This window comes from Pipra filicauda, unplaced genomic scaffold (genome assembly GCF_003945595.2).
Source record: "Pipra filicauda isolate LSUMZ 115617 unplaced genomic scaffold, ASM394559v2 scaffold34_size3990699_pilon, whole genome shotgun sequence".
NCBI lineage: Eukaryota > Metazoa > Chordata > Aves > Passeriformes > Pipridae > Pipra > Pipra filicauda.
In genome coordinates this window covers 3,259,559-3,277,268 of record NW_024104476.1, presented here as the reverse complement: position 1 = coordinate 3,277,268, position 17,710 = coordinate 3,259,559, and the positions used below count along the sequence as shown (strand labels likewise).

The following is a 17,710-nucleotide window of genomic DNA, read 5'->3' as shown; positions in this document are numbered from 1 at the left end:
CTCAGGAAATTTGGGCCAGATGAGTGGACAGTGAGGTGGACAGCAGATCCCAGGGGATCACAATCAGTGAGGCCTGTCACTAGTGGTGTCCCCCAAGGTTCAACACTGGACCCAGTATTGTTTACCCATGACTTGGATGAGGGGACAGATGCCTCCTCAGCAAGTTCGCTGATGACACAAAGCTGGGAGAAGTGGCCAATACCCCAGAGGGCTGTGCTGCCCTTCAGAAGGGCCTCAACAGGTTGGAGAGATGGGCAGAGAACTGTCTGAAAGTCAACAAGGGCAAGTGCAAGTCCTGCACCTGGGGAGGAATAACCCCCTGCACCAGCACAGGCTGAGGGCCAACCTGGTGGGAAGCAGCTCTGTGGAGGAGGACCTGGGGGTCCTGGTGGACAGCGAGCTGTCCATGAGCCAGCAGTGAGGCCTCATGGCCAGGAAGGCCAATGGTATCCTGGAGTGCATTAGGAAGAGCATTGCTAGCAGGTCAAGGGAGCTGATCCTACCCCTCTACTCAGCCCTGGTGAGGCTTAACCTGTAGTGCTATGTCCAGTTCTGGGCTCCTCAGCACAAGAGAGACATGGAGCTCCTGGAGCAGGTCCAGAGGAGGGCTACAAAGGTGATGAGGGAAACTGGAGCATCTCTCTTGTGAGGAAAGGCTGAGGGAACTGGGCTTGTTCAGCCTTGAGAAGAGAGGACTGAGAAGGGACCTCATCAAAGTATGCAAGTATTTGAAGGGAAGGTGTTAAGAGGATGGATCCAGGCTCTTCTTGGTGGAGCAATAAGATAAGCGGTGACAGGCAAGAAACTGATGTGCAGAAGTTCCACCTGAATACAAGGAAGAACTTCTTTATTGTGTGAGTGACTGCACACGGAACAGATTGCCCAGAGAAGTTGTGGAGTCTCCCTCACTGCAAATATTCAAAAACCACCTGCACACAATCCTGTGCCATGTGCTCTGGGATGACCTTGCTTGGGCAGGGAGGTTGGACCAGATGACCCGCTGTGGTCCCTTCCAATCTTATCCATTCTGTCATTTTGTGATCTCAATTGGTAGAAAAATAAAATGACTGCTAAATTGTTGACTTTGCAAATGGCTAATTAAAAAAATATTTTAATTGTGCAGACATCATATATATTCAATTGCTAGTTACCCACCAACAGAAAATCCTTCTCAGTCACAAATTGGTATCTTATGTGTTGTATCAACCTTGTCACCCATCATATGGGTTTTTATTAAAGCTATTAGTATACAATAATTTTTAATATTAAGGAAATGCCTTTATTGTGAATATAGTACTTCATTCTTCAGCAGTGGCCAGCAAACTATCTTCTACACTTATTCTGGACCTCCACGCTGTAAAAGAAAATCAGACAGTTAAATTTCAATTCTATTGAATGTAAAACTGAGATCAAATCCTCTTTTGCACTACTGTAGACTAACAGAGCTCTAGTTTTAATTTCTGATTAAAACATTGATTTTTTTTATCTGTATAAGAACACGAACAGAGCGTCAAATATCAGCATCTGCCAATAACAGTTCAATTTTTTTCAAAGGAGAATAAAAAAAAACTTAACACATGCAACCCACAGTTACAGCTGCTTCCACTTCTCCCTCTCTGAAAAGACCTGAGTCTTACCCTAGAAAGGTCCAACAAACACAATGGTAGTGAACACAAGTTTTAAAATTACTCTCACTGCCCACATTCCAAAGTGCAAAGTAAAAAAAAAAAGCCAAGGTGAGCCATTACAACCTTTATGAGAAACTAGAAAATTATTCAGGTCATTATCTTCCCAAACAAATTATTTTACAACTTAACTCACTGTTAAGAAACTTTATGCTAGAGGTCAAGAAGTGTATTATTATTAGAAATACTGATTTTATTTCTACTACATTGATGCAGCCTACCCATGTACTTTCAGGAAAACTGATTTCCTCTACTAACATCATTATGCTGTACGTGTCCTTATCATTTAACAAAGCTTTGCAAGCATCTTTTCATTTCAAACTCACAATCACTTCACAAATTCTGTATATTTTGTGCATTCAGTATATACAACTAAGAATTCTTACAGAAGAAGCAGGCTTTTCTTGCCTTTCATGTACAATGCCATATTTGCAAATATTGTAGAAAATACTTATATCACATTTAATAAAATTTTTTGCTACCAGAAATACAAGCTCATTTACTAACATGGAACTTAGAAAACTAGTTTGAGAAATATTTTGGACTTTGATTACCTTTGCTGCTCTAAGAACAGACTCCTGTGCTCGTGTCCAGCACAGTCAAATTACATATTAAACAGCTGTTACAAAGCAGGTAGTGACGGTGATTAACATAGGCTATGACTGTCGCTAGCTTACCTGCATGTCTGTTCTAAGTCCACATCTCTCTGCTAGCAATACCACAAGCTACTAATCAGCGAGAGTTGGGTATCTTCTGTTTTAAGAATTAGTAGCTTGGATATTGTGCATCAAAGCCATGAAAGATCAGAGCAGTACACTCCCCAATAATTAGAATGTAATACCATAGAAGGAGGTGTAGAAATAAGCTAAAGAAGAAAACTTACTTGAATGTATTCAATCTCTTCATCTGACATTTGTTTCCTTCTGTATTTCTGTGGTAAGGTTCTTGCTAATTCAGAAGTGTCTGGTGTACCTTGTACTCTACTAACAGGTGAAATATTTTGAAATGCTGGTGATCTGCCTCCTATAGACTCTTGTGCTTTTGAAGCATGGAGAGATGGCACATGTGGTTGTAGAGATTCCTGTACTGAAACCCAGATCGCAAAATTTACAGAAATACTACCAGTCTGTAAAATTAATAAGCAACCAATAAGAGATACCAGTGCTTGAAAATCTTAGAATTAAGTTACTCTTTCTCACAACCTGGTTTTATTGTTGTTAAATGCATCGAGTGCAGAATCTAAAAATTCTGACTGTAAAATAAAGCGTGTTTGAGTGGCAGAAACACTGATGTAGAAACAGAAGATACATCAGCATATACCCTAACAATGGCTTTCTCACTGGGAAGCTATACTTGGAGAAAAAGCATAAAGTACTATAATGTATGTTTGTGAGCAATTATGTAGAGAGATAACTAAGCCAACTAAGATCACTTTTCATTTATGACAACTGTAAAGACAGACAAGTGAAAAAGAGGCAGAAGCTTACAAAAAGATAAGCTTACAACCACAACAGCAGACTCTAACATGCAATGTAGTGTTGTACCCATCTTTAATATTAAAAAATGGCACCATATCAAATTTTGTTAGTCACGTGCAGAATGACTACCAAGTATCAGGCGTCACCAGTCAATATTAAGACATCTCCTACTTTCATTTCAGATGCTTTGTTGATCCCAAAGGACTACTAAAACAACATATTGCTAATATAAATCTGAGGTTTAAATATAACAGTATTGGGAATACCATAAATATCAACATAGATACAGGTATAAAAGTTAATGGCAAAGACTGCAATGAAATTATTTTTTTTCCTCAGCATTAATTAGTAACATGAGGAAATATTTCTAAAATGTAGAGAGGGATGGCTCTCCCAGCTATAATCACATTTTGAAAATACAGCAGACATTGCACACTTCAACTAAGAAAAGATGAGGAAAATGCAACATCATTTCTGCAAATATCACTGAATATCTAAAGTTGCTTCAAACTGACTTGGGCACAGTTATTTCAGGTAAATATTAGTATTTGGAAAAATGTGACTTTTATATATATAAAAGTAGAAAAGCAGCACTGGAAACCTTTGTGAATCTGTCTTGATCAAGCAATAAAGACATGCATGCATTACGTGTGTACATAGATTTGTATAGAGTCTGTAAAGAGACAAAGAGTTGCCTTCAAACTAAACCAAGCATGTTTCAAAAATCCTGCTCCAAATCAGTTGAGTTAGATAGTTGAAAGAGAAAAACTGTGTGCTCGTTCCTATATAAAACAGTCCATGTAAAGAAATGTGGCACAAGCTGTATCTAGGCATGAAATACTTACTTTTAGGTCTGGGACCACTTTTTCTGTCAGGGAACTTAATTAATGGAGTATGTGGCTTGACTACCTAGAATGAAGCAAGGTAGTGGGAGAAACAAGAAGCACAAAATACATTTCTAGAAGCCAGTTACCTTCAAAATAATAAAATGGAATGTACAATGTATTAAACAACCACACTATACTGCTGCTCCCTGCACTACTACTCTGATACACTTACTGCTTCTTAAAGGTCTAAGTTTACCCCAGTACATTTCACTTTTAAAGGTATTTCTGCACTCTGATGTCCAGACCACTTACAGGTGTTATTTTCCTTTTCTCACGGCAACATCAGTGTGTGCAGAAACAGCCACTGCTGTTGCATAAATGCAATCATAATGCAATCTGCTCTGGTGAGATCGCACCTGGAGTGCTGCGCCCAGCTCTGGGGTCCCCAAAACAAGACTTGCTGGAGTAGGTCCAGAGCAGGGCCATAAAGAACAGAGGACTGGAGCACCTCTTGTACGAGGAGAGGTCTCTCTGAGAGACCCGGGGTTGTTCAGCCTGGAAAAAAAGAAAGCTCCGGGGGGACCTTACAACCCAAAGAAGGCAGATTTATACTAGATATAATGGAGAAATTCTTTACTGTGAGGGTGGTGAGGCACGGCCACAGGTTGCCCAAGAAGCTCTGGCTGGCCCATCCCTGGAAGTGTCCAAGGCCAGACTGCATAGACCTTTGAGAAACCTGGGATAGTGGAAGGTGTCCCTGCCTACAGCAGGGGGGCTGGAACGAGGTGACCTTTAAGGCCCCTTCCAACCCACACCATCCTGTGGTTCCATAAAGCTCTAGCAGACGGAATCGCGACCTGTACGTTCTGTCTGTACAAAATGCTTTCACCTTGGAGCCTAGGAAGGAGCTGCCGGCCAGCGCCGCACCCTCTGCTATCACAGCACCTGCGACACCCGTGGGCGACACCGCACGCCTCTCCCCAAGGACACCGGCCGCTCCGGCGGCGTGTCCTCAAGCCATGACCGCCTCAAGTCTCCTCCTCGGCGGCGGAACCAGGCGAAGAGAGCCCCGCCACACGAGCCAAGGCTTCGGCTGCCTCACCCCTCCGCTGTCCCGAGGCCGCCCTTACCTGCACCGCTCTGCTGGCGGCCGCCATCTTGCTGCCCATGGTGACGAGCCCGTGGGCAGCGCCCGGCCCCGCCCACGCCGGGGGAACGCCCGCGGCAGGCGGGGCTGCGCAACCAAACACACCGCCTCAGACTTGGCAGTAAAAAATACCCAAACCAAATCAGCCTTTTGAGTAAAATCAGCGGTTTATTCTTATTATCCGATCAAAGCCCACCTAAAAAAATTGCTAGTTAAAAACCAAGTTAAAAATGACAATATAGCCTAAGATAGAAAGAGACAGTACATGTCTCGAAACATGCTACACACCCTAAGCTTCAGCTTAGCTGCACGGTCGGTAGCATGAAGTCACCATTTCAGACACAAGTGGCTGTTAGAAGAACTAAGAGTATAAAAATTCTGCTGTTTCAAATTATACGAAGTGCTTTAATAGCAAAAAAATCTCAATTGTAAAAACTTGCTAAAAAGTATTTCCATCTTGGGCTTTCCACTGGGACAGAGCAGAGTCAAGTACCATGTCCGAGCTCTGCAGCCTGCTCATCCCCAGGAAAAGAGGACAGCAGAGCCTTGGTTTAAGTCCACTTTTATGTAAAAGCTTGAAATACACAGATTATTCATCTTTCTTGCATTATTGCTGTCTTTCAGAGAGAGATGAGGTTTTCGGACAGGACAACTATGAAGTGGGTCTTCAGGTAGTTTCATTTCATCGGTTGCATTACCCATTCAAACATTTGTTGTGTGTCAGAAATTTAATTTCACTTCACAGAGTTGCATGGACACATTCTGAGTCTCTAGAGAGAAAAACAACTTTCTGAAAGGTTAAATTGAAAAATTATTGATGTGTGTTAAAAATGAAAATATATTAATTATTAAAATGCAAATAAAATTAAACACCATTTCTTCTGATTCATGGAAGATGGACATTTTTTTCAAGCTGTAGAACAATCGCCTTTAAAGACGGATCTTCTGCCCAGTTAACTCCGCTTCCAATTATGATATTCTGTAAAAAAGGAAGATTTATTGATTAAAACAAGCTCAATAAAATAACTCAAAGAAAGCCTGTTTTTTAATTTTTAATTTTAAAGTCGTGAAATCCTCAACAGGGTTTGAAGTAGGAAGAATGGGGGGAAAGAGGAAAAAGGGAAGTATTGGTTTAGATCCTATTGTCAATACACTGCCAATAAAAAGCAAAGCTTTTAATTTCCTAGAGGTGCTTGCACATTACCCCTATTTTAAACACAGAAAATTAGAGGATTTTTTTTTTAATAATATGAAAAAAAGTTTGCCTCAAACACAAAATAATACAACTACCATTCTCACCCTGCCATTTTGGACTGAAAATGGGAATTCAAATTTAACCAAAGATTTGCTCTACGTACGGCTTAGAAAACTTTAGGAATACAAAACCAGGAGATAATTCTAGGACTCTACTCTTAAGCCCACTAAAATGTTTAATTTGTCATTCTCAATTTGAGATGTAACGGTGTGAGTGTGATCAATGCACAATAGTAGTAGCCATACCATGCAGTCCAAAAAGATGTGACACTCTGTCCTTGAAATTCTTTCTCTGCTCGAGGCCCTTCCACCCTACCCCAAATCATGAGGTTTTCTTCCTCACTTTGCATGACTCCACACTCCAGACAACCTGCCAGCCAGCTGCACAGATACAGACTAGTCAGAAGAACCTGACAGATGTGGAACTGAAAGGGCAAAGGCTATGCTGCTGAAAAAATCTGGAGACAGGCTGTGGCTGCAGGCCAAGGCTTTCAGAGGGTTTCAGTGGGTGACACAAACACAGAGGGCATGTGGTCAGAAGGAGCAGATGGAGGTTCAATGGTAACGTGGGATTAACACCTATTTATTTTTCCTAACTGTGAGATGGGGGAAGCTGATTTGGTGAGGTGCAGAGATGATTCATAGTATAAGGAAATACAGCAACTGCTGCGACAGATGTTCTAAAAGAATATGCATTATTTTTGTAGATTTTGTACTTTTGAACAAATATAGATTAATAGACTGTCTCCAAACTCTGTGAATAATTACTCCAAAGAAGTGTGTGACCATTTCATGTTTTTAGCCTCTAAAGAAGCAAAAGTCTTCCTTTCATACTGCAGTTTTTCTTTTACTGCTGTTACATAAAGTTTTTAGAAAACCCAATTTTGTGTTGTTGAAGTTACATTTGCCATACACTATATTATCTTGATTGTAATGAAAAATTGCAAACTTGGTTCTAAAAGACATAACACATTACCTGAAACACATTTTGAATTACTGTAGTCATCAATCTTTCTTTTTCTAAGTTCTGAAGCATCTTTGCTTCATCCAGGTTCTTATTTCCTTTTTCCTTCTTTTGTTTTTTCTTCATAGTCTGAATTTGCTGTAGTTTTCTTCTTTGGTCTTTTTTTAGTGCTGTTCCATCATTAGGAAGATGAAGTGTTAAGAAGTAGTTAGGTGAGCAGTAGAACTAAAGATACTCTTTTTTTCCTCATAGCCACCTAAAGAACTTCCACTGCAACAACCCTAGCTTCCCACTCCACCCTTTCCCTCCAATATGCCTCAAGATATTTCTTTCACATAAGAGGCAACACATGCTGTGGCTATCTGGTATCAAACTACATCAATTTGTTCCCTAGTTGTCAGCAGAACAGAAAAAGTACCTTGTATGCTGCCTGCATTTCTCTCAAATAGGGACTGCAATTTCAACATGTGTCTTATATCCTGTTTTCGACTGCCACAACTTTTATAGGTCTTTTTATAGACTTTTAAAACCATTTCCCCTTTTTTAGATTTGGTTGAAATCAAATTCCAAAGTTGTACAAGGAACATATGGACATGACCATTGAATATTACTATTTTTATAGGAAACCTGGCTAAAAACTAGACTGATTAAAACTGTTAAGGGACGGTTCATACACTGAAAGAATGCTGCAAAGCATTCCATCCCTTATTTGCAAGGATATCAAGGATGTTAATTTTTCATATGAAAATAGTTATTTCATTGTGCTTGTTCCTTACTATCAACATATACACAACTCTTTATGTGTGAACCAAACAATAGCTGTTAAAAACTGGTGGCAAATCTGGTCATGACAGTAGCAGCATTCAAAAAACACATTTACCTTACAAAGTTCTGAATACTGATTTCACATCTAAATTTGACCCATTCTTACAAGACTATATATATGTACTATTATGAGAGTTCTTTATAAGTAAATCCCCTCCATATTCCGCAAACACCTCAAAAAGGTGCAGTCTGACAAAAAAAAAATCTGTTAAGTGCTGTAGGGCTGATTTAAGTTACTAAATGATGTGTAATTTCCTGGGGGGCTTACACCAAATAATAAAATGCTGCCACGTTGGTTGGTATTTTCTTGCATCTCTCATTACAACATGTCAGTCTCATGTTCAAGTAGGCAGCACATCAGTTCATTTCTATAGTACTTCCCATGCTTTTAAGAAGTTTTATAATGGTGTTGAGAGTTTTGTTACTTCACGTATCAATTAATATTGCTATAAGAACAACTTCAAAATATGAACTGTATGTTCAAATACAAAACAAAGTCCATACAGCTAACAAACTTACAGAGTCTTTTCCTTTTAATGTCAATCAACTTCTGTTTCTTCTCATGTGCTAGCTGAAAGGAAAAAAAAAAGTATTCCTAGACTCTTGTCTCCAAAAAATATCGAAAGACACTAATTCAATCCACAAAAGCAGTTAAGAGCAGCTGTAGAAGCAGACTTTAGTACATCCTCTCTTCAAGTAATCATTTCAGTAATTTTGATAGCAGTAAGAACCTTTGCACCACATACTTAGCTTTAAATGACTTGTGCAGTCCTGTTGCTTTCAAAGTGCACTCCTGCCCATGCTGAGGTTGGTTGACCTGCACAACTGTAACAGAAGCTACAGTTGCCACTTACCTGCTGATATTTGATTATTGCCTGGCTGAGCAACACTATGCGATTCACTGTTTCCAGGATCAGACTAAAAAAGGAAACACAGTTGCATACCTTAAGACCACTAATATAAGTCAACATCATAAATGTTTTTATCAAGGTTATTTGGTTTAAATACAGAATTTCCCGTTTGTCCTGACACCAAAATAATATTAGGTGTCTGCACCCTTTCTTTTTTACAGTTAGTATACTAAGTATCATTGTAGGGGCCAAATAGTCCCCTTATTTCCCTCTCAATTTCCCTCTCAGTTTCTCTAAGGTTTTGGTTAAATCTGCTTAACATTTTGAAATCACAGAGCATGGAAGACACCAAAGAACCCTAGCCACCTGGGAATGGCTATGAATTAAAGGTCCTGAATTCTGGCATGTGGCAGAGACATTACAGAGATGCAATCTCTTCAGCTGCATTTCTGATAGAAATTAAATTTCTCGCATTACACTTCATATGTTTGTACCCATTAATATTGGGTAGGAAATTAAAAGTTAATTTTAAACATGTTTATTCTTTCAGTTCTTTTGCAAAGTCTCTTTGTTCCCACGTGAATAATTAGTAAGTACAGCAAAGCAGAGGCAAGGCCCAGTTACAAGCACATAATATGTTCTCAGCTATTGTAAATGCAGGTAACTCAGGCCCCAAAGGCAAAAAAAACTTAGCCACAAGCAGTTTTCACTGGTGAATCAAAAGTTAGATCTCTATAATCAAAGGTTGGTTAATTCAGAGCCCAAATGTAAATCCATTGTGGGTATATGAGGTCTGATCATGTTGATTCTAACCAGATGGTAGACAGTATATCATTCAGTCAAATCTAGAAGAAGGAAGCTTGCTTTCAAAAGAGGTACAATGAAGTAATCTAGAAATGTGTCACAATATGATGTGCAAAGTCCATTCCTTTCTAGCCATCTGACTCCAAAAAACACCTTACCATGAGTCTTTATCATCTTGTTTCATTTTGTTTCTTAGGGCAGCCATAAGCTGGATCCTGCATAGTGTAAGGAATAACATATGACTGATGAGAACTGATAAGAGATTGAGAGAAGCAGGAAACTGAAGGAAGCAGATTTAAATAACAGAAAAAGGTAATTTCCAAGATTCCATTTATGTCCATTGTCATATGGGAATTATATATACAAAATACTAGTAACATTTTAAATATCACACTTAAATAACAGAGCTTAACTCTCAGGACATGGAAGGAGTATTGATGATTATTTGTGAGACTGACAACTCCTTTCTCTCTTGCCAAACATACCCAGACATGATTAATCCCAGAGTGTGCAGAAAGGAAGCTGGGCAAAGGTGGAAATTCAAATGAACAGCAATGTAACACAGGAGATGTCTAACACTATCAAATTCTACCTTTTCATACGCATTTATAAAATAAGTCCAGGGAATACGCTTACTGATTTACACAGTCACACTCCCGCAACTGTGAGGGAACTTTTCTGTTTACGCATTTCATCTGGTAGGGTTTTTTTTTTGGTTCTCTACAGCATGTTCACCTGTATTCCTATGGTTCGATGGTACTAAAATCTCCCCACCTCCTCATACCCCTTTGAAATTCCATTTTAACGAGACTTATGTATATATGCATTTATGTGTGCCCACACAGGAAGGAAAACTCCAAATAAAGGGGGAAGAAAATTCTACCTTTGCAAGGCCAATGTCTTGTTCCAGAAAGAGACTTCTATTTCCTCTTTATCTGTTTGCAAATCTTCTGTGACACTGAAGGAAAAAAACCCCAAAAAACAACTAGACAGACAAACCCAGTGTGAAGATAACAAAAAGTTTAAAAGTAATGTCACATTTTAACTTTTTTTACATATATAATGTAAGAATTTTTCATGTGAACCACAAATTATTAAGGCCAGGAGTAATTTAGCATGTAGGACTATATTAGTGAATTCTAGCAATCACATGAAGGACTGCAAATTTAGAAGCCACATCACATAAAGAACTACATTAGGAGACTGAGTAAAGCATTTCTTCCCCACATTTTCTCTTCATTTTCATTATTTTCACCAAACTGCTGCAATGTACTGATTGTTAATCCAGAGATTCACTAAGAAGGAGTAACTAGAAGAGAACCTCCAAGCTCAGTTTCTAACCCTACTCCTTTTTATTTTAAAATACATTAAAAGTTCAAAGTTATCCAGTGACATACCCTTGAATATGCTTTTCCTCAACAACCTGATCGAGGAAAGTTGTTTCACCTGCAAAAGAGAACATCACTAAAGAAAGCCCAGTGTAGACTTTTACATACAATCTATAGAGCATAAAGGATGAGCATTTTTTGTGCAAGCAAGCTATTTCTTATTTCTATCTCCAAGCTTTATAATCTCTTTTACTGTTACTGAGACTATATTATCAATCAGCTGTATCAGATAAATAATTAGATTTTAAAATATTTTCATTTAGCACTTTTTAGATGTGCTAGAGCTGGCTTGTGGCATTGCTCTATATATGCAGCTGGATGGTTGAGAGGAAGCAATGTACCCAGCCACATCCCGAGCTGCATCAGAAGTGCGGCCAGGAGATCAAGGGAAGTGATTCGGCCCTTTAACTGCCCTTGTGAGACTCCACATGGAGTACTGCATCCAGCTCCGGGGTTCCCAACACAATAAGATCATGGATCTGTTGGAGCAAGCCCAGAGAAGGGCAATGAAATTGATTAGAGGGCTGGGGCACCTCTCCTATGAGGGAAGGATGAGAGAATGGGAGTTGTTCAGCCTGCAGAAGAGAGACTCTGGGATGACCTTACCAAGTCCTTCCAGTACCAGAAGGGAGCCTACAAGAGAGCTAGAGAGAAACTTTTTACTAGGGCATGTAGTACAAGAGGGAATGGTTTTAAATCGAAAGAGGGCAAGTTTATATTAGATATCAGGAAGAATTTCCTTACTTTGAATGTGGTGAGATACTGGCACAGCTTTCCCAGAGAAGCTGTGGCTACCTCATCCCTGGAAGTGTTCAAGGCCAGGCTGGATGGGGCTCTGAGCAATCTGGTCTGGTGGAATGTGTCTCTGTCCATGACAGAGGCTGTGGAACCAGATGGTCTTTAAGGTCCCTTTCAACTCAAGTAATTCTATGATACCCCATCTTGGTACCCTCCTTGCCGAGTCAGATAATCGACAGACCACCCTGGAAGTCCTCAGATGATTGAAACTCCTTAAATCACTATTGTTGCCACACACTTTGGTAGGCTTTTGGCAAGACTTCAGCCCCAGTGACCAGATTCCTGAAAACCCTCATGACATGTCAGAGGAGTCTAAAGTGCAAACCCAGAAAAGAGGGGAAAGGGCGACAACCATACGGCATCTTTGTAAGCATTCAAACACGTCTCAAGAGCCGCCTAGAAAACTCAGTAAAACGCGTAGCCAAGAAAAATATTTCATTATTGTAACGAGCACTTTTGAAGGATAATTAAAAACATATATATTAGCCACGTCGCATTATTAGACAGTGTAAGATCCCGCTGGAAGGAGGGGTGTGCTTACCGCCACGAACGGCCGCGCTGTATTCCATGAGCAGCTGCTTCATCTGGTCCCGCAGGCTGCGGCGGGGGAAAAGTGACAACGGTCAGACGTTGCGCATCCCGCCATCCCACCCCCTTCCCCCCCCAGGCTGCTCCCCGTCCCGTCCGCCAGCACTGACCGGAGCAGCTTCAGGACACCCACGTCGTGGCCGCCCTGGGGCCACGCCGGAGCCCTGCCCTGCTCCAGCTCCTGCTCCAAATTCCAGGACATGTCCGCCATCGCCCTCACTCAAACCCCGCGGCTCCCGGCGGCCCGCGCGCCCCGCGCCTGCGCAGAGCAGTGGGGCGGGGCCCGCTCTGAGGGCAGCGCGGGAATGTGTGGGTGGTACGGGCAGCGAAGGCAAATAAAGTAAAGCCGAGAGCAGCAGGCAAAGCGCAGTAATCCTTTTGTCTGACCTACTGTTCTCCTAGAGGTAGAGCCAGCAGGTGTAAGCCACTAACACAACTCACAAGTATACTACCGTAAATACATACCGAGTGAATAGACCTGTACTCTTTAAAACCATAGACTTCAGGGTTAAAAGAGACCTTTAAGATCAAGTGCAGCCGTCAACCTGGCACAGCCATCATGTTCACCATTAAACCATGACCATATTCACACTTTCTTTTGAACAGTACAAGAGATGGTGACTCTACCACATCTCTGGGCAGCCTGTTCCAAGATCCGACAACCTTGGAAAGCAGGTGTGTTTGTCTTAGGGAAGGTAGAGTACAGCTTCACTAGTTGACCTCCTCCTCAGAATCCCCAATACTTCCTAGCCTTTCTCCTTCCTCTCTCAGCTCTGCCACCGGGCTGAACAGACCATCCACCTTACACAACTCTATGCTGCTCTCTGAGTCTAATCTGGCAGATGCTCTGCCACACATTAGCAGAGCCTGTACCAATGCTCCCATCTATACACCTCCAGGGAGGACCAGCCACACCACCTGGGCTGGCCCAAGAGCTCACTCAAGCTCTCACAGCACTGGTCACAGCCTCCAGGGAGGTGCCCCAACTGTAGAAGGTTGCCTCAACTGTACTGCCCTCCTCCCTCTCTCCTCCACCCCCCTCCCCACTCCCCTCCCCGATAAAACCTCACAAATAGTAGCACGTCTTTAATAAGTTTAACACAGATAAGATGCTTTATATATTCAGTCAGGAGCATTCTGCTTGAGTTCACATGGATTTCCAACTTTTTGACTAGAGGCTCAGCGAGATTCTGTATAATAGAAGAGCACAACTGTTTGAAGGTGTTTATCTTGATATTGATACTGGTGGCATATTTCTTCATGATTGCCTATAGGGAAATAAGATTATGTTTTCCCCGTTCATGAAATAATGCTATTCCAGCTCACTTAAGACTTGGTGGTCGAGCCAAGCCCATTCTAGCACATAAGCTCGGGTTACAGCTGGCTCACACCATTTGAGTGAGATAGATTTTCAACTGAAGTGAGCAGGTCTTATCCAAGTCTGACCAGTGGCTCAGCTAAGGCAGCCCCAGCACACCATGTATTGACACTCAACCACACATACCCCCCACCCCGCACTGTAAGATTCTTACCTTCTGGTGGCAACATCCTTATTTACAAGGACTACATTCTTTGCCATATGCTGCATAATTGGTAGAAGGTCACCCTCAGTGTAAAACACGTAGCGCTGCAGAAACGGTAACTGAAAGGCAGGGAAGCTATTAGACAAACCTATTAGAATAATCCAAGCATACTATGTTCTTGGTCTTCAGTCTGGCTTGGGCAATTGTGTTCTCTTGTCTCACAGTGGGAGGTTAACAAGTACTGCCCTGCTGCTATCCCCTTGTAGTGGATGACAGGGAGACGGGAACATGGTGAAATACCATGAGGAAAGGAGGAGGCATGCACCTGGCCTAGAGTGGCCTTTCAAGCTGGTGCACAGGCACACTGAGTCTCAAACTAGGAGGTGGTCTGACAAGTACAATTTACCAACTCGCATCCATTGAGGAGTTTCAGAAGCAAAGAGAAAGCAGCTGCTGCAATCCTGGATGAAGTGATCCATATCATAGTCGACAATGCACAACTCCATCAGGTACTTGGCACGAATGTATTGTTTGGAGTCCACCTGCAGTAAGTCAGAGTTAAGTACTGGCTATATCCAAGGCAAGAGTACCCTGTCTAGCCTTGGTTTAGTCAAGAAAGAAGAAATACATCCTTAGAGACACTTTCAGAGCTACAGGCCTGAAGTTCAAGTGGTTTAATCACAGAGCAGTTCTGAGTTATATTAGGCTGCTAATAGTCTAGGACCACCCCTTTCAATGGCAGTCTAACAGTTACGTACAGTATTAGACAAGCATTTTAACATCGAGTTTGGGTGTGTGAGGCTCCTGTCACAGAAGAGACAAGACTTATTTCCACAGGGCTCAGTTGCTAAACTCTTGCAGTACTCAAAAGATTTGAAACATTTTAAGAAGTTGACACAAAAGTTGCTTTTTCCAGATATAGGTTACAGTAACACCTATTCTCAACACTACCTCTGCAATATTTGAAGCTCTCCTCCGGAAGCACAGAGGGAGAGGGAAACCCAGAAAAAAGTCCAAGGCTTTCAGGATTCATTTTTCAGTGTCATCTCCATCTGGCAGATTTGGAACTTCAAGTAAGAGTAGTTGGTTACATAGCTAAAATATGCAATATGTGGGGACCGCATCTCTTCATATGTGCTGGCAATGAACAAAGCTGTGATACTAAGCAGTTGCAACTTTATCTTGGGAACAGGATTGTTCTGTAGCAAGAAGCAGTAGAGATTTGATAGATTTGCCTCAGAACACAGGACTAAGCAGTTGCAACTTTATCTTGGGAACAGGATTGTTCTGTAGCAAGAAGCAGTAGAGATTTGATAGATTTGCCTCAGAACACAGGTTTTCAAGGTAGTCAGTGTAAGGTGTGTTCTATGGCGGATTCATACTGGCCCATACAGAATAACTATACATTCTCTGTTACCTCTGTTGGGATCTGCAGGGGGATTAGAAGGCTTTGAGACCAAATCAGGGAGAGGAGTAAGCAGTTTTGAGACATCAGGTCACTGCTCATAGCCGAGGTTTATGTGGTGCACGCATAAGGTGGTGCACACATGAGGACCAAACGTCCTTTGTTGTTTAACTGTATTTTGCTAAGGGTAACATGTCCAGCTGTGGCTTATTAATATAATAAGTAAATAACTTACATGGACCCGACTAGCTTCTTGGGGGTGCAGAGCCAAATCCCTTTATTCGAAACAAACGCCACTCTTTTATCATGGTTTCAAAGTAACACGTGACTCTCTTGACCAACCACCAAGGGCATTTCACTGCCCATGTGTGGGAGCACTTTGGGACTTTCTTTCCTAGGATGCCTCATCCAGCATCCTTCCTGTAACCCGACTCCTACATCTCCCCTCTTCTTTATTATTACTAGGAAGTACAGAATATTACATATAACAGTACATTTTAAACTTTGTAAACCCCCCCCTTACCAATGACCACTGCATCACCTTGGTCTTTCAACAAACATACTTATTTGAATTTTTACCTGCAATCCTTGAGATTTGCTTGACATAAATTTGTACTTTCATTTCTTAAGGGTTTATGTGTATTTGGGATAAACAACAACTTTATTAACCTGAGGGTTTTTGCATAACTGGGTAAAATATCAACTCTCACTTCTCCAAGGGCCTGCATGTAATTGGCAACCAGGAGAAATTCAACCCCATTTCTAGAAAAGGGCCCTTAGAAAACAATTGTTGTGATGTAAGTGTAATTTGTTCAAGACACATGAAGCATCTCTGTTCACACACACACATGTTCACACAGCTTCTCTCATTCATACAGAAGTGGCCACTTCACTCACACTCACCCATTTATACCTAGAATTTTTATTATGTCTCTATTTTTTAACTATACATTTAAGATTTATAAGTGGTTATTGGTTGCATGTTTTTCAATCTGTCACTTCTGGTAATTATGTCTGGCAACTGTACCTGTCTTGAAAATTTGAAAAGGAATTAATATGAAGAATGTAAGGCCTAACAAACCTACATTATGTCTTACCTGCTGTCTTCCCCCCATTTTTTTTGTTATAGAAAACTAAAAGTTAATAAATTCAAAGATACATTCACAAGTTACGATCACAATATGATAACATAACTTAAAACTCAGCATCTCCTGCAAACAATTAGATCAAGTTATCATCACAATAACACAGTATATAAACACAGTATATAAAACAAATTATCATTATAAAATGCTAATACAGTTTGAAACTTAGCATCCTTTGCAAGTAAACAGTTTAAGTTGTCTGTGGTTTTTAGAATGCAGTTAATTTTCAGCTTTTGTCCATCCATTTCTGTTAGCTGCTTTTTACTTTTAGTAACAAACTTAACGAACACGTTAATAACAATTTAAACAGTCTCAGGTGGCTAGTGTGGAAGAAACAGATGTAGAGGTTAGGCAAACACGTAGTTTCTCTGTAGCTTTTTGTTCAGGAATGGTCTTTTTTGAAGTATAGAAGAAGAAGCTATAGAAGTAATTTTATGCCTTTAATTGTCCTTTACTTCAAAGTTGAAGGTTGAGGTAAAGGCTGCCTCCCCTCACACCTGAGCTCTGAAGGGGAGCCGAGCACACCCGCAGCCCTCTCCACCAAGCAGAGACTTGGGAGAGCGGTGGAACCCAGAGGGCTGCCCTGCTGCACCCCTCTCTGCCCTCCGAGCTGAAAGGAGGTAAAGGGAAGGAGGGAGCAGGACACAGAAGGGCCGCGCAGCTGCCTCCCCCCCAGCCAGGACGACACCCCGCTTCGCACCCCCGTCCCCCCCACTCTGTGCCGGGCCCTTCGCGCACGTACCCGGGTGGCCCTTGTGGCCATGGCGGAGCAGAGGGACCGGACGGACGGGGCTCAGCGGGACCAGAGAGACAGGCAGAGCCCCGGCAGGATCGGGAAGACGAACCGCAGAAGAGACGGAGCTCCAATGGGATCCGATGGATGAAGCTTGGCGTGACGGCCTCGCAATTAAAAACTCCCACGGCCGCCATTCATTGGCCGCCGCGGCCCGGCCCACGGCGCTGCCCTGACGGTGGGCGGGTCGGGCCATCAGTGCGGGCACCGCCCCACTTCCCTGCCCTCCTTCCGT

General features: G+C 41.8%; 2 protein-coding genes across 2 annotated transcripts; both read right to left on the bottom strand.

Annotated features, from left to right (window-relative positions):
- Positions 1-1,078: 1,078 nt before the first annotated feature.
- Positions 1,079-5,178, bottom strand: MRPS36 (mitochondrial ribosomal protein S36). Its single transcript, XM_027717215.2, has 4 exons — positions 5,121-5,178; positions 4,009-4,072; positions 2,569-2,771; positions 1,079-1,354 (listed from the first exon to the last, which is right to left on the bottom strand). The coding sequence occupies exons 1-4, from the start codon at positions 5,157-5,159 to the stop codon at positions 1,337-1,339; spliced, it is 324 nt and encodes a 107-aa protein (XP_027573016.1). The 5' UTR covers positions 5,160-5,178; the 3' UTR covers positions 1,079-1,336.
- A 107-nt stretch (positions 5,179-5,285) lies between these two features.
- Positions 5,286-13,557, bottom strand: CENPH (centromere protein H). The gene is made up of 9 exons (XM_039384402.1): positions 12,720-13,557; positions 12,563-12,618; positions 11,233-11,281; positions 10,719-10,793; positions 9,994-10,050; positions 9,035-9,098; positions 8,700-8,751; positions 7,368-7,525; positions 5,286-6,116 (listed from the first exon to the last, which is right to left on the bottom strand). The coding sequence occupies exons 1-9, from the start codon at positions 12,818-12,820 to the stop codon at positions 6,024-6,026; spliced, it is 705 nt and encodes a 234-aa protein (XP_039240336.1). The 5' UTR covers positions 12,821-13,557; the 3' UTR covers positions 5,286-6,023.
- Between the last annotated feature and the right edge of the window lie 4,153 nt (positions 13,558-17,710).